General features: G+C 40.8%; 2 protein-coding genes across 2 annotated transcripts in view; one reads left to right on the top strand and one right to left on the bottom strand.

The window, feature by feature from the left end:
• CFAP61 (cilia and flagella associated protein 61) overlaps positions 1 to 8,798 on the bottom strand; it is a 249,891-nt gene extending 241,093 nt beyond the window's left edge. Inside the window, exons 1-2 of the mRNA XM_060119879.1 lie at positions 8,733 to 8,798; positions 4,939 to 5,089 (exon numbers count right to left, since the gene is read on the bottom strand). Coding sequence (XP_059975862.1) covers positions 4,939 to 5,081 — 143 coding nt within the window. The 5' untranslated portion in view covers positions 5,082 to 5,089; positions 8,733 to 8,798. The remainder of the gene's footprint in view (positions 1 to 4,938; positions 5,090 to 8,732) is intronic.
• Positions 8,799 to 8,873: 75 nt separating this feature from the next.
• The window catches only part of CRNKL1 (crooked neck pre-mRNA splicing factor 1), a 28,494-nt gene continuing 17,623 nt past the window's right edge, over positions 8,874 to 19,744 (top strand). The window contains exons 1-5 of the mRNA XM_060119880.1: positions 8,874 to 9,013; positions 10,631 to 10,783; positions 11,626 to 11,717; positions 12,537 to 12,695; positions 13,366 to 13,532. Of these exons, the coding sequence (XP_059975863.1) occupies positions 8,963 to 9,013; positions 10,631 to 10,783; positions 11,626 to 11,717; positions 12,537 to 12,695; positions 13,366 to 13,532 (622 nt within the window). The 5' untranslated portion in view covers positions 8,874 to 8,962. The remainder of the gene's footprint in view (positions 9,014 to 10,630; positions 10,784 to 11,625; positions 11,718 to 12,536; positions 12,696 to 13,365; positions 13,533 to 19,744) is intronic.

Here is a 19,744-nt window from a genome sequence, read left to right as displayed (position 1 = left end):
TTTCCGCCCCCCCTGACTGCACTGTGCCATCTGTACACCAAGTGGCCCACTCTTTCGGCCCTTTCCCCACTCACCCGCTCTGCCCAGTCTGCTCATGTCCTCCCCTAAAATTGAGCAGGGTTTTTAGGTGAGACCCCTGTTGCTCATTCCTGTATCTCTGTGACTGAGCCAGCAGCCGATAAAAGGAAACAATACACGAGAAAAGAAACCGCCAGTTTTAGAAATGCCCGTAAGACGGGTCTGGAAGCTTGAGGCTGGCCGGCCAGGGGATGGGAGTTAGTTACCTAATGTGAAAACGAAAGGCTACAAGGGCTGGGTAGCAAGGGAGCTGTTTGGGGAGCTCCAGGACACTAATGAAAATGTAAATTTACTTTTACTTCTGAAAAGAGGCTGGCTTCTAAGGCAGGTCTCAACGTTATGTTAGAAGGGCCCCATTTTCATATTAAAAAAACTTTCACTACTCCCCTCCCACATGATGTAAGTTACGCTTTTTGTATCTGCCAACTCAGAAAATACATAAACACATCAAACACATGGATTCCAGGAACGCTTACAGCCACTCCAAGGCCCAGCAGGGGTAGGGCGCTCAGCGACCAGGGACCGGCACAGCACATGTCCAACACGTTCTATTGGACGAGTCACAGCTCCAGGCTGATTTCAGAGGCAGGGGCTACAGTGCAGGGAGGAACACAGAGGCCCAGAGAATAGGGGAGGCATGGGAGCCTCCAATGTCATCAACGCCCACACCTGCTTTAGCGGCAACACCAGAGTTAACTTGATTTCACGTATTGTATGTATTTACATTTACATACGTATGATTATATATCTAACATATATTTTTATTTTCATTCAACCCATGTATTTTAATTTTTCTTTTTCTTTTTTGACCCATGATTATTTATTATTGCATTTAAAAAATTTCAAATCTATGGGCATTCCTTAATTATCTTTTTGTTATTGATCTCTAACTCCATTGCATTGTTGTCAAAGAACGTGCTATGTGGTACTAACCACTGCTGGGGTTGCTTCATGGCCTGAGAGGAAGTTAGTTTTTATACATGTTTCCGTGTCTACAAGATTATGTATGTTCTAACACTGGCTACAGTGTTCTACGTATATCCGTTAGATCAAGTTCTTTAATTGGGTTCTTGTTGAAATCTTCTGTTGTAGCTGATTTTCAATTTGCTTGACCTTTCATTTATTAAGAGAGGTATATTAAATCTCCCATTATGATGGTGGGTATGTCTATTTCAACTTTTGGTTCTATTGATTTTTTGCTTTGTATATTTTATGACTGTCATTAGGAGCATACAAGTCTAAATTGTCATACCTCCCACAAGCACAAAACCTTTTATCATTATATTGCTATAATGACCCTCTTTATCTGCAACGATCCTTTCTGCCAAAAGTATATTTTGTCTGCTATTTATAGAGCAACACTAGTCTTTTTTTTGGATGAGATTTTGGCTGGCATCTTTTTTTTCCCAATACTTTGACATTAAATCCTTCTGTGACTTTATATATTAGGTGTGTCTCTTATCTGTAAAATATGACTGCTGTTTGTTTTGTTCTGTTTTCAGCCAATCTGCCCACCTTTCTCTTTAAACTGAAAAATTTTGTTCAAATACATTTATTTTGATTACTGATATAACTGAACTGTTTTCTATCTTCCTATTACATGATTTTAATATGTTCTATGTTTTCTGTTTCTTTTTTCTTTCTCCTTTCTTGCCTTCTTTGAGATTCAGTTTGTTATAAATTTCTTGTTCCATTTTCCCTCTACAGATCAGAAGCTACAATCTCTACACCTACCTTTAAATGATTATTCTAACCACGTTAACATATATTTCTAACAAAGTCTTTACCCTCTGCTCCAGTTATCAACTGACATGTACCAAACCACCCCTAAGCTTAGTGGCTTAAAACAATTCATTATTATCCCTCATGGTTCTGTGGGCTGGCTGGGCTTGATTGAGCAGTTTTTGGTTGGGGTCTCTCAGGTGATGGCAGTCAATTGGTGCTGGTGGTCAGAGTCACCTGAATATCCAATATCTAGAACGTCTCCACTCATACTGTTAGTAGTTGATGCTGGTTGTTGGCTGGGAGCTCGGCCGAGGATGCCAAGTGAAGCACCTGCGTGTGGCCCCATGACTTGAGCGTTTAACAGTATGGCATCTGGGTTCCAAGAGGGAGCATTCCAGAGCCCAGTGGAAGCTGCAGACTTCTTATGATCTAGACTTGAAGTCATAAAGCATCACTTTTGCTGACCTCTATTGGTTACACAGGGCCAACCCTGATTCAGGTCAAGAAGGGACTACAAAAGGACTTAATGCAGGACGTGTGGCTCATGAGAGGTAGGGGGAGAACCTTTGAATACTAGCTACCACACCCTCCTCCTGAACAGTACCTTAAGAGTACTTTCAATCTAATCACAGGACTCCCAATTTATCTGCTATTTTTGTCCTGTAGTTTAGCTAACTTACTATTCATATCTTATAACTTACCATTTACATTTAATACCTATATTAGATTAGTCATTATTAATGTTACTATTTTATACAAGCTAGATTTTTTTCATATTTGTACTTATTTTTGTTTATCTTCCTTCCTTTATCTTGGGTTTTCCAGCTGAGATATTCTTCCTTCTGCCTAGAGTATATTCTGAGGAATTTCCTTAATTCAGAGTTCACTGGTAAACTAGTTTTTGTTTGTCTAAAAAATGCATTCATTTTCCCCTAGGTATTGAAAAATTGTTTCTCTGGGTATACAATTCTAGTTTGATGTTATTTTCTCTCCAATATTAAAGACATTCCACTATCTTCTGGGTACCATTGTTGCTAGTGAGAAATCCTCATTAGTCTAATTTTTAGTTGTTTGCAGGTAATTTGTCTTTTCTTTATAGTTATTTTTCAGATCTTCTCTTTAGCTTTGGTGTTTTGCTGTTTCATTATGATGTGGTTAGTTGTAGAATTCTCTGTGTATTTTTCCTATTTGGGATCCATTGAGTCTTCTAGAAGAATTGGTGCTTCTCAACAATTCTGGGAAGTTCTCAGCCATTATCTCTTCAAATATTGACTCTTGCACTTCCTATTATCTCCCTTTAGAAGTCTGATTAGACCTACTTGTTAAATATTCCATTCTTATTTTTTGTCTCTGTCTCTTTGTGCTGAATTCTAGGTAATTTATTGGTATCGATGCCCCAGTTCCCTACTTCTGTCTTTAGCTGTGTCTATTATGATGTTTAATTCATCCACAGAGCTTTTAATATTAACTCTATTTTTTTCTAGATGGTCTATTAGACTTTTTTAATTCTCATTTTTCATTTTTATGGTCTTTTAAAACATATCTTCTCACTTTAGACAAAGTAAGCATAGTTATTTTATATTCTTTGACTTAATATCTGAAGTCTTTGAGAGTCTGGTTCTGCTGTAGAGTTTTTTGTTGTTGGTTCTCACTAATGGTGAATGTCTCCTTGTATATTTGTGATTTTTGACTGTGAGCTCATGTTCCTTGGAATTTTATCTGTATTATTTGAAGTCTGAGCTGAAGCTCCACCCCTTCAGACCTGAGCTGTACTTATTTCAGTGGGTCTCCTGGACACACTACTAATGTGCAACCACTTTTAATCAAATTCTCCGCTTCCTCTACTTTATTCAGTCTATGGGTAAACTAACTAAGTTTCAGTGGTCTAAAAATGCATTCATTACTTGGGAAGTTTTGAAGCTTTTGGGGACCATGCAGATAATTAACACAGACCTTGAATCCACACGTGCTTATGAATTCTTGGGGGAGGCTTTATCCCCCTTCATTCATGCTGAGGTTGAAACAGGCTAGTTTCCTTACTTTTATGCAGTGGGTTTGTCTCCTTCATCCTTACAAAGAACAGCACAGTTTTATACAAAGAAATCTGATACTTCCCTCCTTAAGTGGACGGAGTATTTATCTTCTGTTCTTTGTGAACCTGTCAAAACAAAACTGTGAGGTTTCTAGAATGCAGCAAAAATCCTCAAGGAGAAAGTGGCGTGGGTTCCTCCTATTGTCCTGAAGTTTCTGACTTCATTTTGACAATGTTCTCTGCACAGTCCGTATGTGTGTGTGTGTGTGTGTGTGTGTGTGTGTGTGTGTGTATGTATCAACATGTTTCCATCCAGAGGACATCATTAAGGTGTTTAATTCACCATAATGTCAAAAAAATTAAATCATTTCATTGTTATACATATTTTTAAAGCATTTTTATACACATATTGTTCTCCAACAAAACTGTGCCAAATTTACGTTACATTCATCAGTGTGGTGATCAGAAATTGCAAATTTTAATGTCTTAGGCTGGCCTAGTTTAAACATTTCAATTGTATTTAACCTGAAGCTTTATGAAATCCAAAACGCTGTGCTCTCTCTTATCATTTTCAATAAAAATAATGAGGAACAGCTTATCGGATATTCATATTCTGGTGTCCAAAAAAAAAACCAAAAACAAAACAGGGAGAAAAAAGATTTAAAAAAAAAAACCTAGGCATATTTTGAAGATGAGAAGAACCCTTCAACAGGAGTGGCTAAGAGCACATCCAGGCTTTGTCACTTACTAACTGCTGCACCTTGGGTGAGCCTCCACTCTCTCATCTGTAAAATGGGCATGACAGTGGCTACCTCAGAGTTAAACAAAAGGATGTTGGCAAAGCACACAGTCTGAAAGAAAATAAATTCTCAAAACGGGTAGCTAAGTGACTCTACTAGTGCGTGGGGCAGTTGAGATTTGAACCCTAGTTTGCCTGAATCCAAAAGTCATGAGAAGTCTTTTCAATTTACATGTTGTTACGGGACTTAGCGATGGTTGTTCCCAGAGATATCCCGCTCAGTAGGGCACACTTTCCTGCTGCCCTTTCCTCGCCACAAGCCCCACAAGGACAAAGGAGTGGAGCCCCTTTGCTATGTACTTACAGAAGAGAGATGATATTAAGACTCCCAAACAGCTTCTGGGTAAATTTTCTAATGAGGTTTTTGATGCAATAAATATCCTGTGACTCTGTTCTTCGGCAGTGAACCACCTCCACCTTTCCTCTTGGAGAAGTGAGTACTGACATTTTTGATTCTGTCCCCAAAAGAGAGAAAAACAGCCCACTGTTAGCCTGAGATGACAAGCCAGTCTGGCTTCAGTACTTACGAAACAGGACATTCCTCCAATTTCCGTGTGGTCAGAGTGAGCGTGGCTGGTGGGACGCATCTCCCCTGGGGGTAGGCTGTGACAACTGTCCCCAAAAACCAGTTGACACGTGTCTCTCCAGGAGAATGATGTTTCTGAGGATTGGCCTGTCTAGAAATGTCTGCAACTGTATTCTTTGTTTCCCACAAAGCTGCTTTAAAATATTCAAACAATAGGACTGAAGAACATCGAAAGGAATTATTTACTGATCCAGGGTCTTCATATTTAATTGGCTGCCATGGCACGTGGTCAAGAGTTACAGGGGAAATACAGTTGCCGCCCATCGTCCATACAGAGTTCACCAAACTGGAGCTCTGGGGGGTAGCAGTCCTGAGAGGTATTTTGAAGGGAAAAGAGTCCTGTGGTTAAATAAGTGTAAGAGACGCTGCTTGCAAAGGTCTTCTGCAGGGGCCGCTATGCCCATGAAAGTCTCTGGGAAGCTCCAGGATAAAGTACCTGCTTTCTTTGTAGAACTCAGCCGTTCCCACAGCCAATCTGAGGAGACTCTCTAATGACAGCAACGGTGGAGGGTCTCATGTTCAGAGAGACACGGTAGGGATGCTGCTGACAGAACAGCAGGCAGCAAACGAGCTCAATCTCTCTCTCTCGGTGTCTCGAGGCCTCAATGTGTGTGTCTCTCCCTCGCTCTCTGTTTCCTTTCCTCCCTTCCTACCTCCATCTCTCCCTCCCTTCCTTTCTGTTTCCTGTCTTCTTTTTTCCTAAGGAAAAACATCTTATGTTCTTAGCCATTGGGAAGTTCACTTCTACCATTGCACTGACTCTAAGAGCAGTGTGGGGACTACCCTGGGGCACAGTGGTTAAGAATCCACCTGCCAATGCAGGGGGCACAGGCTCGAGCCCTGGTCCGGGAAGAACCCACATTCTGTGGAGCAACTAAGCCAGTGCGCCACAACTACTGAGCCTGTGCTCTAGAGCCCACGAACCAAAACTACTGAGCCTGTGTGTCACAACTACTGAGCCCACGTGCCACAACTACTGAGCCTGCATGCCTAGAGCCCGTGCTCCGCAACAAGAGAAGCCACTGCAATGAGAAGCCCACACACTGCAACAAAGAGTAGCCCCCGCTTGCCACAACTAGAGAAAGGCTGCACGCAGCAACAAAGACCCAACGCAGTCAAAAATAAATAAATAAATAAATATTAAAAAAATAAAAATAAAAAGAGCAGCGTGGAGCGTTCCCAGTGCCCTGGAAGGCTGCCCCATCCAAAGGTAAGCACCATTCTGATTTCTATCACACAGATGCCCTTGGCCACTTTTTGAACACCCTATACATGGAATTATACAGTGTGTATGGTTTTCTTTCAGAACACAGTATTATATCATTTGGCCTTTTGATGTTGTTGTTTAGATATATTCTTGCACAAATTTCATGATGACTGTATTCCAATAAAATTTTACTTTGTGGACACTGAAATTTGACTTTTATAATAGTGAGTGTATCCTGAAATATTCTTTTGTTTTTTTTTCAATTGTTTAAAAATGTTTTTAAAAAATTCTTAGCTCATGGGCCACACAAAAAATAGATAATGTGCTGAATTTGGCCTATGGGCTATCGTTTCCCGACCACCAGAACAGTATTTTAAAAATACAGAGGTAAAAATAATCATTAACCTAGAATTCTATACCTACCTGAATGATCATTTAAAAATGAAAGTGAAATAAGACAATTACTACAAAGACTGAGAGAAATTACCATTCAAAGAACCTGGTTGAAAGGACTAGTAAAAGATGTACATCAGGAAGAAGAAAATTAAAGTCAGAAAGGAGCGCAATACAGATGAAACGCTGGGGAGAGACTAGTAAACATGCATATGTATCTAAATAAGCACTGATGGCCAGAAAAAAAAAGTAATAATGATGATAAATTTTGCTTTAAAAACAATAGCTAAATTGAATTACAAGACAATTAAAAATTTATGAGATGGAAGGAAGGCAATCAGAAATAAAACATTCTAAGGTGTTTGAATCTTTTAGAGGCAGCTACAGATGATTAAACTTCGTCAAATCAATTGCATTGAGTTACAAATTTAAGGGAACTCAAGGGAAATACCTTTTTATTTTAATAGCTATTTATTTATTTATTTACTTCTCTTTATCGCAGTTATATAAAATCTCATTCAATTTATCCAAGATTTGAAAAATGAGATAACTTTAAAATGTTTAAATAATAATATGGTGGTACAGAACTATGGCAAATGTTTTTATATGTTATGAATGACTTCCGTTTGAGAAATCAGCATAAAAATTTTTTTGAAAGCACTATTATTTTGAAAGCAGAAGTAGATGTGATAGTTCTATGTACATAAATATTTAAATAAGTGACTTGTAACTGTCAAAAATTACCAATGAGCCATCAAGCCATGAAAAGACATGGAGGAATCTTAAATGCATATTACTAAGTGAAAGAAGCCAATATGAAAAGGCTACACACTATATAATTCTAATGATATGACATTCCGAAAAAGACTCATTGAAGAGAAAAAAGTCAGTGGTTGCAGAAGCAAAAGGGGAGGGAGGGATGAATAGGTGGAGCACAAGGAGTTTCAGGGCAGTGAAGCTCTTCTTTACCATTCTGTGATGATGGATACATGGCAATGTATTATTTGTCAAATCCCATACATTGTTCAACACCACGAGTGAACCCTCTGTTAACTATGAACACTGGGTGATTATGATGTGTGATGTGTCAGTGTGGGTCCAAGGACTGTAACAAATGTACTACTATTGATATTGGGGGGGGTTGGAAGGGTCTGGAGAAATAGGAATTTTCTGTACCTTTCATTCAATTTTTCTGTGAACCTAAAACTGCTCTAAAAAAATAAAGTCTATTATTTAAAAATTCTCTTAGCCATTTGCGTGCACATAATTAATTTTTCTGTTTCTGAAGACAGGTCAAGAAGTATACCAGCTAACATTTACTGGGCACTTTACATAAATTTTCTCTTTAAACCTGGTGAAATAGATATTATTTTTGTCGTATAGTTAAGGACATTGGGGCTAAGAGAATTGACGAAATTAAGACACAGTCACAGAAACTTTAAATATCTGCTTATCTGACCACAAGGCTGGCTCATTTACTAGTACTCTGATGACTTATTTTCACTTTTTTCTATTATCTGGCTTTAAAATACCTTCAGTTGCTTTTAGTTACAAGCCTTAGAGTTAATTATTAGGTCACAACTGTCCAGAAACCAAGTGGGAGTAGACCTCAGGGACTACAAAGCCTAGAATGCACCGCGGCGCCGGGCCGCCGGGCCGCCGAGCCGCCGAGGAGCGCAGCAGCTCGCGCGCGGCACGCCGAGAAGGGTCGTTTTCTGGCCGGCCTCTCTTCCCCCGCCCTCGAGCGTCCGGACCGGAGCCTGGTTCCTGTCCCCTTGCCCGGTGCCGCGGCTCCACAGAGCCACCCGTCCTCGCACGGTCATCCCAGTCCCTGAGGCGACCTGGGAATGCGCCCCGGACGCCCCGGAACCTACCCGCCTCCCTGCTGGGCAGCCAGCACTCCCCACTTCACCTGCAACTCCAGACGCCGTGCTCCAACCGCGGCTCCGACGAGGACGCGCAGCCCGGTTACCACAGAAACGACGTCGCCTCCGTCACGGCACGGGAGGGAGGTCAAAAGTCACTCTAGCCATTTCCGCTTCCCGTTCCGGGATCCAGCTTGTCGGAAAGCTTTGCGGTGCGGGCAAGTGCTGTGGGCCCGTTTCTGGGGTCTAGGGGTCGCCTGAGTCAGCCGCTGCAGCCATGGCGGCCTCCACCGCGGCCGGGAAGCAGAGGATACCCAAAGTGGCCAAGGTAGGCGGCGGCGCGGGGCCTCGTAGAAGGAGGCCTAGGAGAGGGTTTGGCCCCGTCTAGGTGGTGCCTGGGGCGGGAGGTGTGTGGTCCCGGGAGCCGGTCCGCCCCGTGCGGGACCCCGGGGGAGACGGAGGGAAGGGCCAGCCGGTGGGGGGCGGGGCGCGGGGAGGCACACCAGTGTCCGCGGGGCCGTCGAGTGGGGAGGTGTTTTGCGGGGGAAGGAGTGGGGTCCTTCAATACAGACTAGCTGAGCCGGGCAAGCGCTAGGCGCTGGGGGGCTCCAAAGAGGGCGGACGACGAGCAGCCCTCCAGTAAGATCCCTTAAGTGTAAAATTGCAACCTTGCAAAGGCTACTGAGGCCGAGTGGCAAAGGCTACTGAGGCCGAGTGGAATATGCCGTGGCATCTGGGCTTGTGTGAGGGGTTTCCAGCGTAAACTTTGCTGAGCAAGAGACGTTTAAGCTGACCCTTGAAGGCGGAATAGGAGTTACCCAGCTGAGAGTGGAGGGAATGAGAGCAGATGAGAAGAGCTGTGTGTCGGCATAATTTAAGCAATTAAACCAAATATCTGATTCGCGCTGATATTTCCGTCGGCGGCTAATACTTAGCGAGTGCTTAATATATGTGACAGGCTTTATTCTAAAGCCTTTACAGATACTCTCCCTCCAGTCAGTTTCTGGAGCCTGTCCTTTACATACCCATGTAGATGAACCCCTGAGATAATGCGTAGAAAGCACATAGCACAGCTTCTGGCAGTTAATGCTCATTCGGTATGAGCCATCGTCATTATCATTATCATCATTCCACACATGGCATTAAATACTTAATATTTCTTATAATTCAGTTCCATAAACTTCTCTTGGGCTCCATGGGTCCCACAGAAATATAACATGAGCCACATAGGTAATTGTAAGTTTTCTCATAGCTATGTTAAAACAGGTGACGTGAATTTTAATTTATATATTTAGCAGGTGTAGCCAAGATCGTGTCATTCCAACGTGTAAGGAATATAAAAAGTTTAATTAGGTAGTTTATTCTCTTTTTCATATTAAATCTTCAAAATCCCGTGTGTGTTTTACACTCGCAGCCCAGTTTGGACTCACCAAATGTGATTCGTGGCTGCTGTGTTGCACAGCACAGCTCTGAGACCTCAAGAAGCTTACATTCTAATGATGGGAACTTAGTGAATATGTCTTTGAAATGCCATGAAAAGTCAAACGCAGTTATCCACCTGGGGCAGAAATTGAAGAATTCTGTAAATCGAGGTTGAAATGCCAGATAAGAAATGGCACACATCTTGATAAAACAAAATCTTTTGTGAGAATTTTACCAAGGCAGCCTCGAAGTTTATTTGTATACTATTCTAAAAGGGAAAACTTGCTGGTTTTGCTATCTTGTCTCTTGAGGCTTTTACCTATGGCTTTGTAATAGATACCCTGCATAAGATAGAAAATATTTTTTTTTACTTTGTTTCATAGAGAACTGGGAGCATGTCATGCAAAGGGGGCATCTTGTAGTAATGTTTATAAAGTTCACATCCAAAAATATGTTCATTTGTTTCTTAAACCTTGTTGCGAAGAGCACTTGCTAAAAATAGAAATGTCTCCTGTCTTAAAAGGTGAAAAACAAAGCCCCAGCTGAGGTGCAGATAACTGCAGAGCAACTGCTAAGAGAAGCTAAGGAAAGAGAACTCGAGCTTCTTCCACCTCCGCCTCAACAGAAGATCACAGATGAAGAAGAGTTAAATGATTACAAACTAAGGAAGAGGAAGGTGGGTCCATGTGATCTCTTTTAGTCTGTTGATGTTGTTAGGAATTTATAGGTCAGAGTTTGAAAAGTTCCTCACTGGTTAGAGAGACTATAAGCTAAGAAGAGGTGAGTGTTTCTAGCCACATGAATAGTATAACTTCTGGTTACCAGGTGATTGCATTGTGCTGAGCTCTATGAAATATGCCATGAGTTGTCTGTCTTAAAGAAATTAAATCCATCAGAGACAGAATGTTTGGTGCTGAAACAAAGATGGGTGGGAGTTTAACAGGCAGAACAACAGACAGCTGGAGGAGGGGTGGAATTAGCGAGATTGCATTACGTTCTTCTGTCTGTACCGACTTGTGTGTTAAGAGGTAAGACCTGGGATAGAGCCGCGAGAAGACTTGAGGATCTGATCCGACCTTCTCACCCTAGGATGTGGGATCATTTTAAACTGCTAATCTTACTGTATCTACTTATTAGTTATCCTCAATGAGCTGTGTATGAAATTCTGAGACATTGAGAGGACTTAAATAGGTAAAAATGTTTTCTTATTAGGGAAAGTGTAGAGTATATTAACGTGCCAGTTAGTTGTCATGAGCAATAAGAGAAAATATCAACAATTCTACTAATAATTCTTTTTATCTAAAGTTTTTCTCTCCATTTGCATGTAAGACTTTAAGGAAACACTTGTGACCATAACCTTCTTTAGTAGATTTCTTATTTCTTGAGGCTTCCAGGATGTAATTTCTCTTAAATAAGAGCAAAATGAATAAACTTCTTAGTACAAAGATCAATAGACAAAAGACGATGTCATTTTTAGTTATTTTTCCCTTTAATTTGACCCTTTTTGCCTTTTGCCAGACTTTTGAAGATAACATAAGAAAAAACAGGACTGTGATTAGTAACTGGATAAAATATGCACAATGGGAAGAGAGTCTAAAGGAGATTCAAAGGTAAAAATCACTGAGCATGGAATTGTATAAATAAAAATTCATAAATTACCAGATACTAAAACATAGAAAAAGTTAAAGCACGAGTAAAAGTGTGTGTCTCTGGTAATAATTTTCAAAGTCTGTTCCGTGGGACCCTAGGGTTCCTTTGAGGGGCGTGAGGGCCACTGTGGTGGAACAGTCCTTGGGGGAGCAGTGGAGGCTTTCCAGGTGGGTCTCGCCATGGGCACACACTTTATAGCCAGAGAAGTGCAGTTCCATCTGCTGTCTCCATATTGGGATTTTTTTTTTTTTTAATAAAAATTGTTCCACTGAAAACCAGTGGCCAAAAAGATGACATCACAGCCTGAGCCTTCCTGTTGTCCCCCTTTCTGCGTTCTCCCAGCATGCCCCCTGCTCTGGCTGGGCCCGAGCACCTGTCACTCCCTGGACACATCTTGCCTCCTCAACCTGACACCTGGCTGTTCTCTCTGCCTGCACTGAGCGTCCTCCCTACCCACCTTGGCCTCTGGAACTTTTCCCAAGTTCTTACCTACTGCCTGGCCTTTTCCACCAGACGTTTTCATTTCTTTCCCCTCTACTTCGTTGTGCAGACGTTGACTATAACGTTTATCACATTGCGTTGCAATTACACGCATGTCAGTCTTTCTCTAAGTCTTGTTAAGGTTCCTGAGAACATCACATCTTTTCACCTTTTTATGCCCAGAACCTGGCTCATGGTAAACACCTGACACAATAGCAGAGCCCTGCAGATGGTTTCAAATGCTTGCCATGTGTGTTGCCTGTACTGTTTCTGATATTCTCCAAATCTTGCTTCTCTAGGGCTCGATCCATATACGAACGTGCTTTGGATGTGGACTATCGAAATATTACACTCTGGCTGAAATATGCAGAGATGGAAATGAAGAATCGCCAGGTCAACCATGCCCGAAACATCTGGGACCGGGCCATAACGACGCTGCCTCGCGTCAACCAGTTCTGGTAAGTGTCTGATCTAACGAAATGGCTTTTTGTAGACTACAAATTTCCACATTTTTGTGTATCTATTTTATTTATAGTTGTAATCGTATATATATTTAATCTTACATCTTATTTTTTCTTTAAACATACTATCAGTACTTTTTTTTTTTTTTTTTGGCAATACGCGGGCCTCTCACTATTGTGGCCTCTCCCGTTGCTGAGCACAGGCTCCAGACGTGCAGGCTCAGCGGCCACGGCTCATGGGCCCAGCCGCTCCGCGGCATGTGGGATCTTCCCAGACCAGGGCACGAACCCATGTCCCCTGCATCGGCAGGCGGACTCTCAACCACTGCGCCACCAGGGAAGCCCTATCAGTACTTTTTCTGCTAAGTTATAATCTCAATGTATAATAGCTGTGTAATCAAAACAAATTTTGGTTGTAATCTTTTATGCATAAAAATCATCTTGTCAAACTAAGCAACTTTTGAGGAGAAAAATCCTTTTTTCCAATGGTGGATCCTTTTCAGATTTACATTTTAATAAGAAAACATGTTTGACTTAACCTTTAGGGAAAATAAAGCCCTAAATCTTCTTCGTGTTTAACAAAGTTAGAGCTAGAAATTGCCAGAGACTGTTATTTTCCCTAAGTCGTTTTGACCATGACAGATAATTTGGGATGATTTTGTTAAAGGTACAAGTACACGTACATGGAGGAGATGCTGGGGAACATGGCAGGTGCCCGGCAGGTGTTCGAGCGCTGGATGGAGTGGCAGCCAGAGGAGCAGGCCTGGCACTCTTACATCAACTTCGAGCTGAGATACAAAGAGGTGGATCGGGCCCGCACCATTTATGAGCGCTATATCCTTTGGACGGGTCTGTGTGGTGCCCTTTTCCCAGGTGCTGCACTCCCGTGGGGCTGTGGTCTGGTTGGGACATGTGGTCATTGATATTGGCCTAGAAGTCAACATCTGCTGCACAGACTTCGTTTGTATTTTCTAGGGACACAGGTTGGTCAGAAAAAAACTTTGTGGTCTGGATAATTGAATCTTTTCCAGTGAGACTTTGGTCTGTTTATACTTTGGCATTAACACTGTAGTTCCTTGTGGAAGGTGATATCCTAAGGCCCTGGCTGCTGCATTGGGTCCTGGTTTGTTCTGGGGTGTATGTTGGTCATTAGCACTGGTACTGGAGTCAATCTAGAGGGTTACCATTTACTAGCCGTGTGACCTCAATGCGTCGGGTAACTCCTTGGAGCCTTGGTGTCCTCATCTTTAAAAAGAAGATAAAAGTTCCCGCTGTGGGCTGACTGTGAAGAGGAGATGGTAACACGGGAAAGCACTCTGGGGAGCTTGAAATAGTTGATTCTCCTTTTTCATTGTTCTTGTACTTGTGAATTCTCCTACTTGCTGAAGTTTATTTGTAAACCCAAAATCAGTATTTGTGGTACTTTGGCAGTCATTTGCAGACAAGCCCAGAGTGATGAAAAATTTGAATCACCCAAGGCACATGGTCCCAGTTGAGGACAAACAAGACGATCATCTGCCTTCTGTCTCTGCTCTCCTGCAAGGGTGACCGGGGCAAGGGATGGGAGGGGTGGTACAGGGGAGAGAGAGACACTTCAGCTCTGGGGCCAGCTGGATGGAGCTGAATCCTTTCTCTGGCACCAGTTAGTGGGCGGCCTCAGGCAAGTCACTTAACACTTCTGAGACTTGTTTTCTTTCTCTTTCATCAAATAAAGAAAATAGAATCTACCAACATTAGTTGTTTTTAGGATTTAAAATCACAATCTGTGTGAGGTGTGTGTGTGTGTGTATATATGTGTGTGTATGTATTTCCCCTAGGAGCAGTGATTTGGTATTTGCTAGGCAGAATGACTTCATAGAACATAACTACTGCGAGATACAAGACTCAAATTTATTATGCAATTTTAACATCTTAAATATGACTACTCATTTTGATATTACTAGTTTAACAACAACATTTATAGTGCCTGCTTTGTGCCATGCATTATTCTAAGCACTTTACAGATAATGTCCTTTAATCCCCACCACAGCCCTGTGACTCAGGAAATTGCTTCATTCTACAGATGAGGAAAGAGGCAGGAGAGGGTCTCTCGGGTAGTGATGGAGATGGGATTTGAACCCAGTAGCCACTTTAGAGCCTGCACTCTTTACATCGTTGCCCTATTTGAACGTATTACTACTTTAGAAATTAACGATTTCTTCACAGAAGGTAGATTAAAAATACATACGTCCTGTGAAGAAGTAAATGGTAATTCAGAACTTTCTCTTTTGACTCTGGTTAGAAGTTTTCCTTTTGTGACATGTTTTTTTCTTTCTTCCTTTCTTTTTTTTTTTTTTTTTTTAAGATTTTTTTTTGTCTGCGCCACACACCTTGCAGAATCTTAGTTATCCGACCAGGGATTGAACCTGGACCATGGCAGTGAAAGCGCCAAGTCCTAACCACTGGACTGCTAGGGAACTTCCTTTTTTTTTTTTCCTTAAATTTTTATTGGAGTATAGTTGATTTACAATGTGTTAGTTTCAGGTGTACAGCAAAGTGAATCAGTTATACATATGCATGTATCCATTCTTTTTCAGATTCCTTTCCCATATAGGTTACCACAGAACATTGAGTAGAGTTCCCTGTGCTATACAGTAGGTCCCTGTTAGTTATCTATCTTATATATAGTAGTGTGTATATGTTAATCCCAATCTCCCAATCCATCACTTCCCCTATATTTCCCCTTTGGTAACCGTAAGTTTGATTTCAAGATCGGTGAGTCTGTTTCTCTCTGCCAAAAAGTTCATTTGTATCATTTTTAAAATTAAATTCCACATATAAGTGATATATATTTGTCTTTCTCGGCCTGACTTCCTTCACTTAGTATGATAATTTCTAGATTTATCCATGTTACTGCAAATGGCATTATTTCGTTCTTTTTTATGGCTGAGTAGTATTCCATTGTATATATGTACAATATCTCATTTATCCATTCCTTTGTAGATGGACATTTAGGTTGTTTCCATGTCCTTGCTATTGTAACTGCTGCTGCAATGAACATGGGGTGCATGTATCTTTTCAAATTACAGTTTTCTCCAGATGTATGACCAGATTGCTGGATCATATGGTAGTTCTATATTTAGTTTTTTTTCCAAACATCTTTATTGGAGTATAATTGCTTTACAGTGGTGTGTTAGTTTCTGCTGTATCACAAAGTGAATCAGCTATATGTATACATATATTCCCATATCCCCTCCCTCTTGCAACTCCATCCCACCCTCCCTATCCCACCCCTCTAGGTGGTCACAAAGCACTGAGTTGATCCCCCCGTGCTATGTGGGTGCTTCCCACTAGCTATGTGTTTTACATTTGGTAGTGTATATATGTCCATGCCACTCTCTCACTTCATCCTAGCTTACCCTTCCCCACCTCCGTGTCCTCAAGTCCATTCTCTATGTCTGCATCTTTATTCCTGTCCTACCCCTAGGTTCTTCAGAACCTTTTTTTAAAAATTCCATATATATATGTGTTAGCATATGGTATTTGTTTTTCTTTTTCTGACTGACTTCACTCTGTATGACCGTCTCTAGGTCCATCCACCTCACTACAAATAACTCAGTTTCGTTTCTTTTTATGGCTGAGTAATATTCCATTGTATATATGTGCCACGTCTGCTTTATCTATTCATCTGTTGATGGACACTTAGGTTGCTTCCATGTCCTGGCTATTGTAAATAGTGCTGCAGTGAACATTGTGGTACATGACTCTTTTTGAATTATGGTTTTCTCAGGGTATATGCCCAGTAGTGGGATTGCTGGGTTGTATGGTAGTTCTCTTTATAGTTTCTTAAGGAACCTCCATATTGTTCTCCATAGTGGCTGTATCAATTTACATTCCCACCAACAGTGCAAGAGGGTTCCCTTTTCTCCACACCCTCTCCAGCATTTATTGTTTGTAGACTTTTTGATGATGGCCATTCTGATTGGCATGAGGTGATACCTCTTTGAAGTTTTGATGTGCATTTCTCTAATAATTAGTGATGTAGAGCATCTTTTCAAGTGCATTTTGACCATCTTATCTGTCCTCTTTGGAGAAATGTCTGTTTAGATCTTCTGGCCATTTTTTGATTGGGTTGTTTGGTTTTTTTGATATACAGCTGCGTGAGCTATTTGTATATTTTGGAGATTAATCACTTGTTGGTTGCTTTGTTTGCAAATATTTTCTCCCATTCTGTGGGTTGTCTTTTCGTTTTGTTTATGGTTTCCTTTAATGTGCAAGGGCTTTTAAGTTTAATTAGGTCCCATTTATTTTTGTTTTTATTTTCATTACTCTAGGAGGTGGAACCAAAAAGATATTGCTGCGATTTATGTCAGAGTGTTCTGCCTGTTTTCCTCTAAGAGTATCTGGCTTTACATTTAGTTCTTTAATCTATCTTGAGTTTACTTTTGTGTATGGTGTTAGGGAGTGTTCTAATTTCATTCTTCTACATGTAACTGTCCAGTTTTCCCAGCACCACTTATTGAAGAGGTTCTCTTTGCTCCATTTTATATTCTGGCCTCTTCTGTCATAGATTAGTTGACCATAGGTGTGTGGGTTTATCGCTGAGCTTTCTATCCTGTTCTTTTGATCTGTATTTCTGTTTTTGTGCCAATACCATACTCTGATGACTGTAGCTTTGTAGTATATAGTCTGAAGCCAGGGAGCCTAATTCCTCCAACTCTGTTTTTTTTTTTTTCTCAAGATTGCTTTGGCCGTTTGGGGTCTTTTGTGTTAACATACAGATTAAAACTTTTTCTCTTTTAGTTCTGTGAAAAATGCCATTGATAGGGATTGCATTGAATCTCTATGTTGCCTTGGGTAGTATAGTAATTTTGACAATGCTGATTCTTCCAATCCAAGAACATGTTATATCTTTCCATCTGTTTGTGTCATCTTTGATTTCTTTCATTAGCATTTTATAGTTTTCTAAGTACAAGTGTTTTGCCTTCTTACATAATAGGTTTACTCCCAGGTATTTTATTCTTTTTGATGTGATGGTAAATGGGATTGTTTCCTTAATTTCTCTTTCTGATCATTTGTTGTTAGTGCATAGGAATGCAAGAGATTTCTGTGTATTTTGTATCCTTCAGCTGTACCAGATTGAGCTCTAGTAGTTTTCTGGTAGTATCTTTGGAATTTTCTAAGTATAGTATCATGTCATCTGCAAACAGTAACAGTTTTACTTTCTCTCCAATTTGGATTCCTTTTATTTCTTTTTATTCTCTGATTGCCGTGCCTAGGACTTCCAAAACTATGTTGAATACAAGTGGTGACAGTGGACATCCTTGCCTTGTTCCTGATGTTGGAAATGCTTTCAGTTTTTCACCATTGAGTATGATGTTAGCTGTGAGTTTCATATATGGCCTTTATTATGTTGAGGTATGTCCCATCTGTGCCCACTTTCTGGAGAGTTTTTATCATAAATGGGTGTTGAATTTTGTCAAAAGCTTCTTATGCACCTATTGAGATGATCATATAGTTTTTATTCTTCAGTTTGTTAACATGTTGTATCATACCGATTGATTTGCAGATATTGAAGAATCCTTGCATCCCTTGGATAAATCCCACTTGATCATGGTGTATGATCCTTTTAATGTATTGTTGAATTAGGTTTGCTAGTATTTTGTTGAGGATTTTTGCATCTATGTTCATTAGTGATATTGACCTGTAATTTTCTTTTTTTGTGGTAGCTTTTCCTGGTTTTGGTATCGGGATGATGGTGGCCTTGTAGAATGAACTTGGGAGTATTCCTTTGCAATTTTTTGCAAAAGTTTCAGAAGAATTGGTGTTAACTCTTCTCTAAGTGTTCTATAGAATTCACCTGTGAAGCCATCTAGTCCTGGACTTTTGTTTGTTGGAAGTTTTTTTTTTTTTTTTTTTTTGTGGTATGCGGGCCTCTCACTGTTGTGGCCTCTCCCATTGTGGAGCACAGGTTCTGGACGTGAAGGCTCAGCAGCCATGGCTCAATGGCTCACGGGCCCAGCTGCCCCGCGGCATGTGGGATCTTCCCGGACCAGGGCACGAACCCATGTCCCCTGCATCGGCAGGTGGACTCTCAACCACTGCGCCACCAGGGAAGCCCCTGTTGGAAGTGTTTAATCACAGCTTCAACTTCAGTACTTGAGAATGGTGGGTTCATGTTTTCTGTTTCTTCCTGGTTCAGTCTTGGAAGGTTGTGTCTTTCGAAGAATTTGTCCATTTCTTCTAGGCTGTCCGTTGTATTGGCGTACGGTTGCTGTAGTAGTCTCTTACGATCCTTGGTTTTTCTGTGGTGTCAGTTGTACCTTCTCCTGTTTCATTTCTAATTTTATTGATTTGAGGCGTCTCCCTTTTTGTTCTTGATGAATCTGGCTAAAGGTTTATCAGTTTTGTTTATCTTTTCAAAGAACCAGCTTTTAGTTTCATTGATTTTTTTTCCTATTATTTTTTTCTCTCTATTTCTGCTGTGAACTTGATGATTACTTTCCTTCCACTAACTTTGGGGTTTTTGTTGTTGTTCTTTCTCTGGTTGCTTTAGGTGTAAGGTTAGGTTGTTTACTTGAGATTTTTCTTGTTTTCTGAGGTAAGATTGTATTGCTGTAAACTTCACTCTTAGAACTGCTTTTGCTGCATCCCGTAGGTTTTGGACGGTTGTGTTTTTCTTGTCATTTGTCTCTAGGTATTTTATGATTTCCTCTTTGATTTCTTCAGTGATCCCTTGGTTGTTCAGTAACATATTGTTCAGCTTCCAAGTGTTTGTGTTTTTTAGTTTTTTTCCTGTAGTTGATTTCTAATCTCATAGCGTTGTGGTCAGAAAAGATGCTTGATATGATCTTAGTTTTCTTAAATTTACCGAGGCTTGATTTGTGGCCCAATATGTGATCTATCCTGGAGAATGTTCCATATGCACTTGAAGAAAGTGTATTCTGCTGCTTTCGAATGGAATCTTCTGTAAATATCAATTAGGTCTATCTGGTCTAATGTGTCATTTAAGGCCTGTGTTTCCTGATTGATTTTCTGTCTGGATGATCTGTCCATTGATGAAAGTG

This window comes from Mesoplodon densirostris, chromosome 16 (genome assembly GCF_025265405.1).
Source record: "Mesoplodon densirostris isolate mMesDen1 chromosome 16, mMesDen1 primary haplotype, whole genome shotgun sequence".
Lineage (NCBI taxonomy): Eukaryota > Metazoa > Chordata > Mammalia > Artiodactyla > Ziphiidae > Mesoplodon > Mesoplodon densirostris.
The sequence above is the reverse complement of the archived record's forward strand: the minus strand, read 5'-3'. Positions and strand labels throughout refer to the sequence as shown.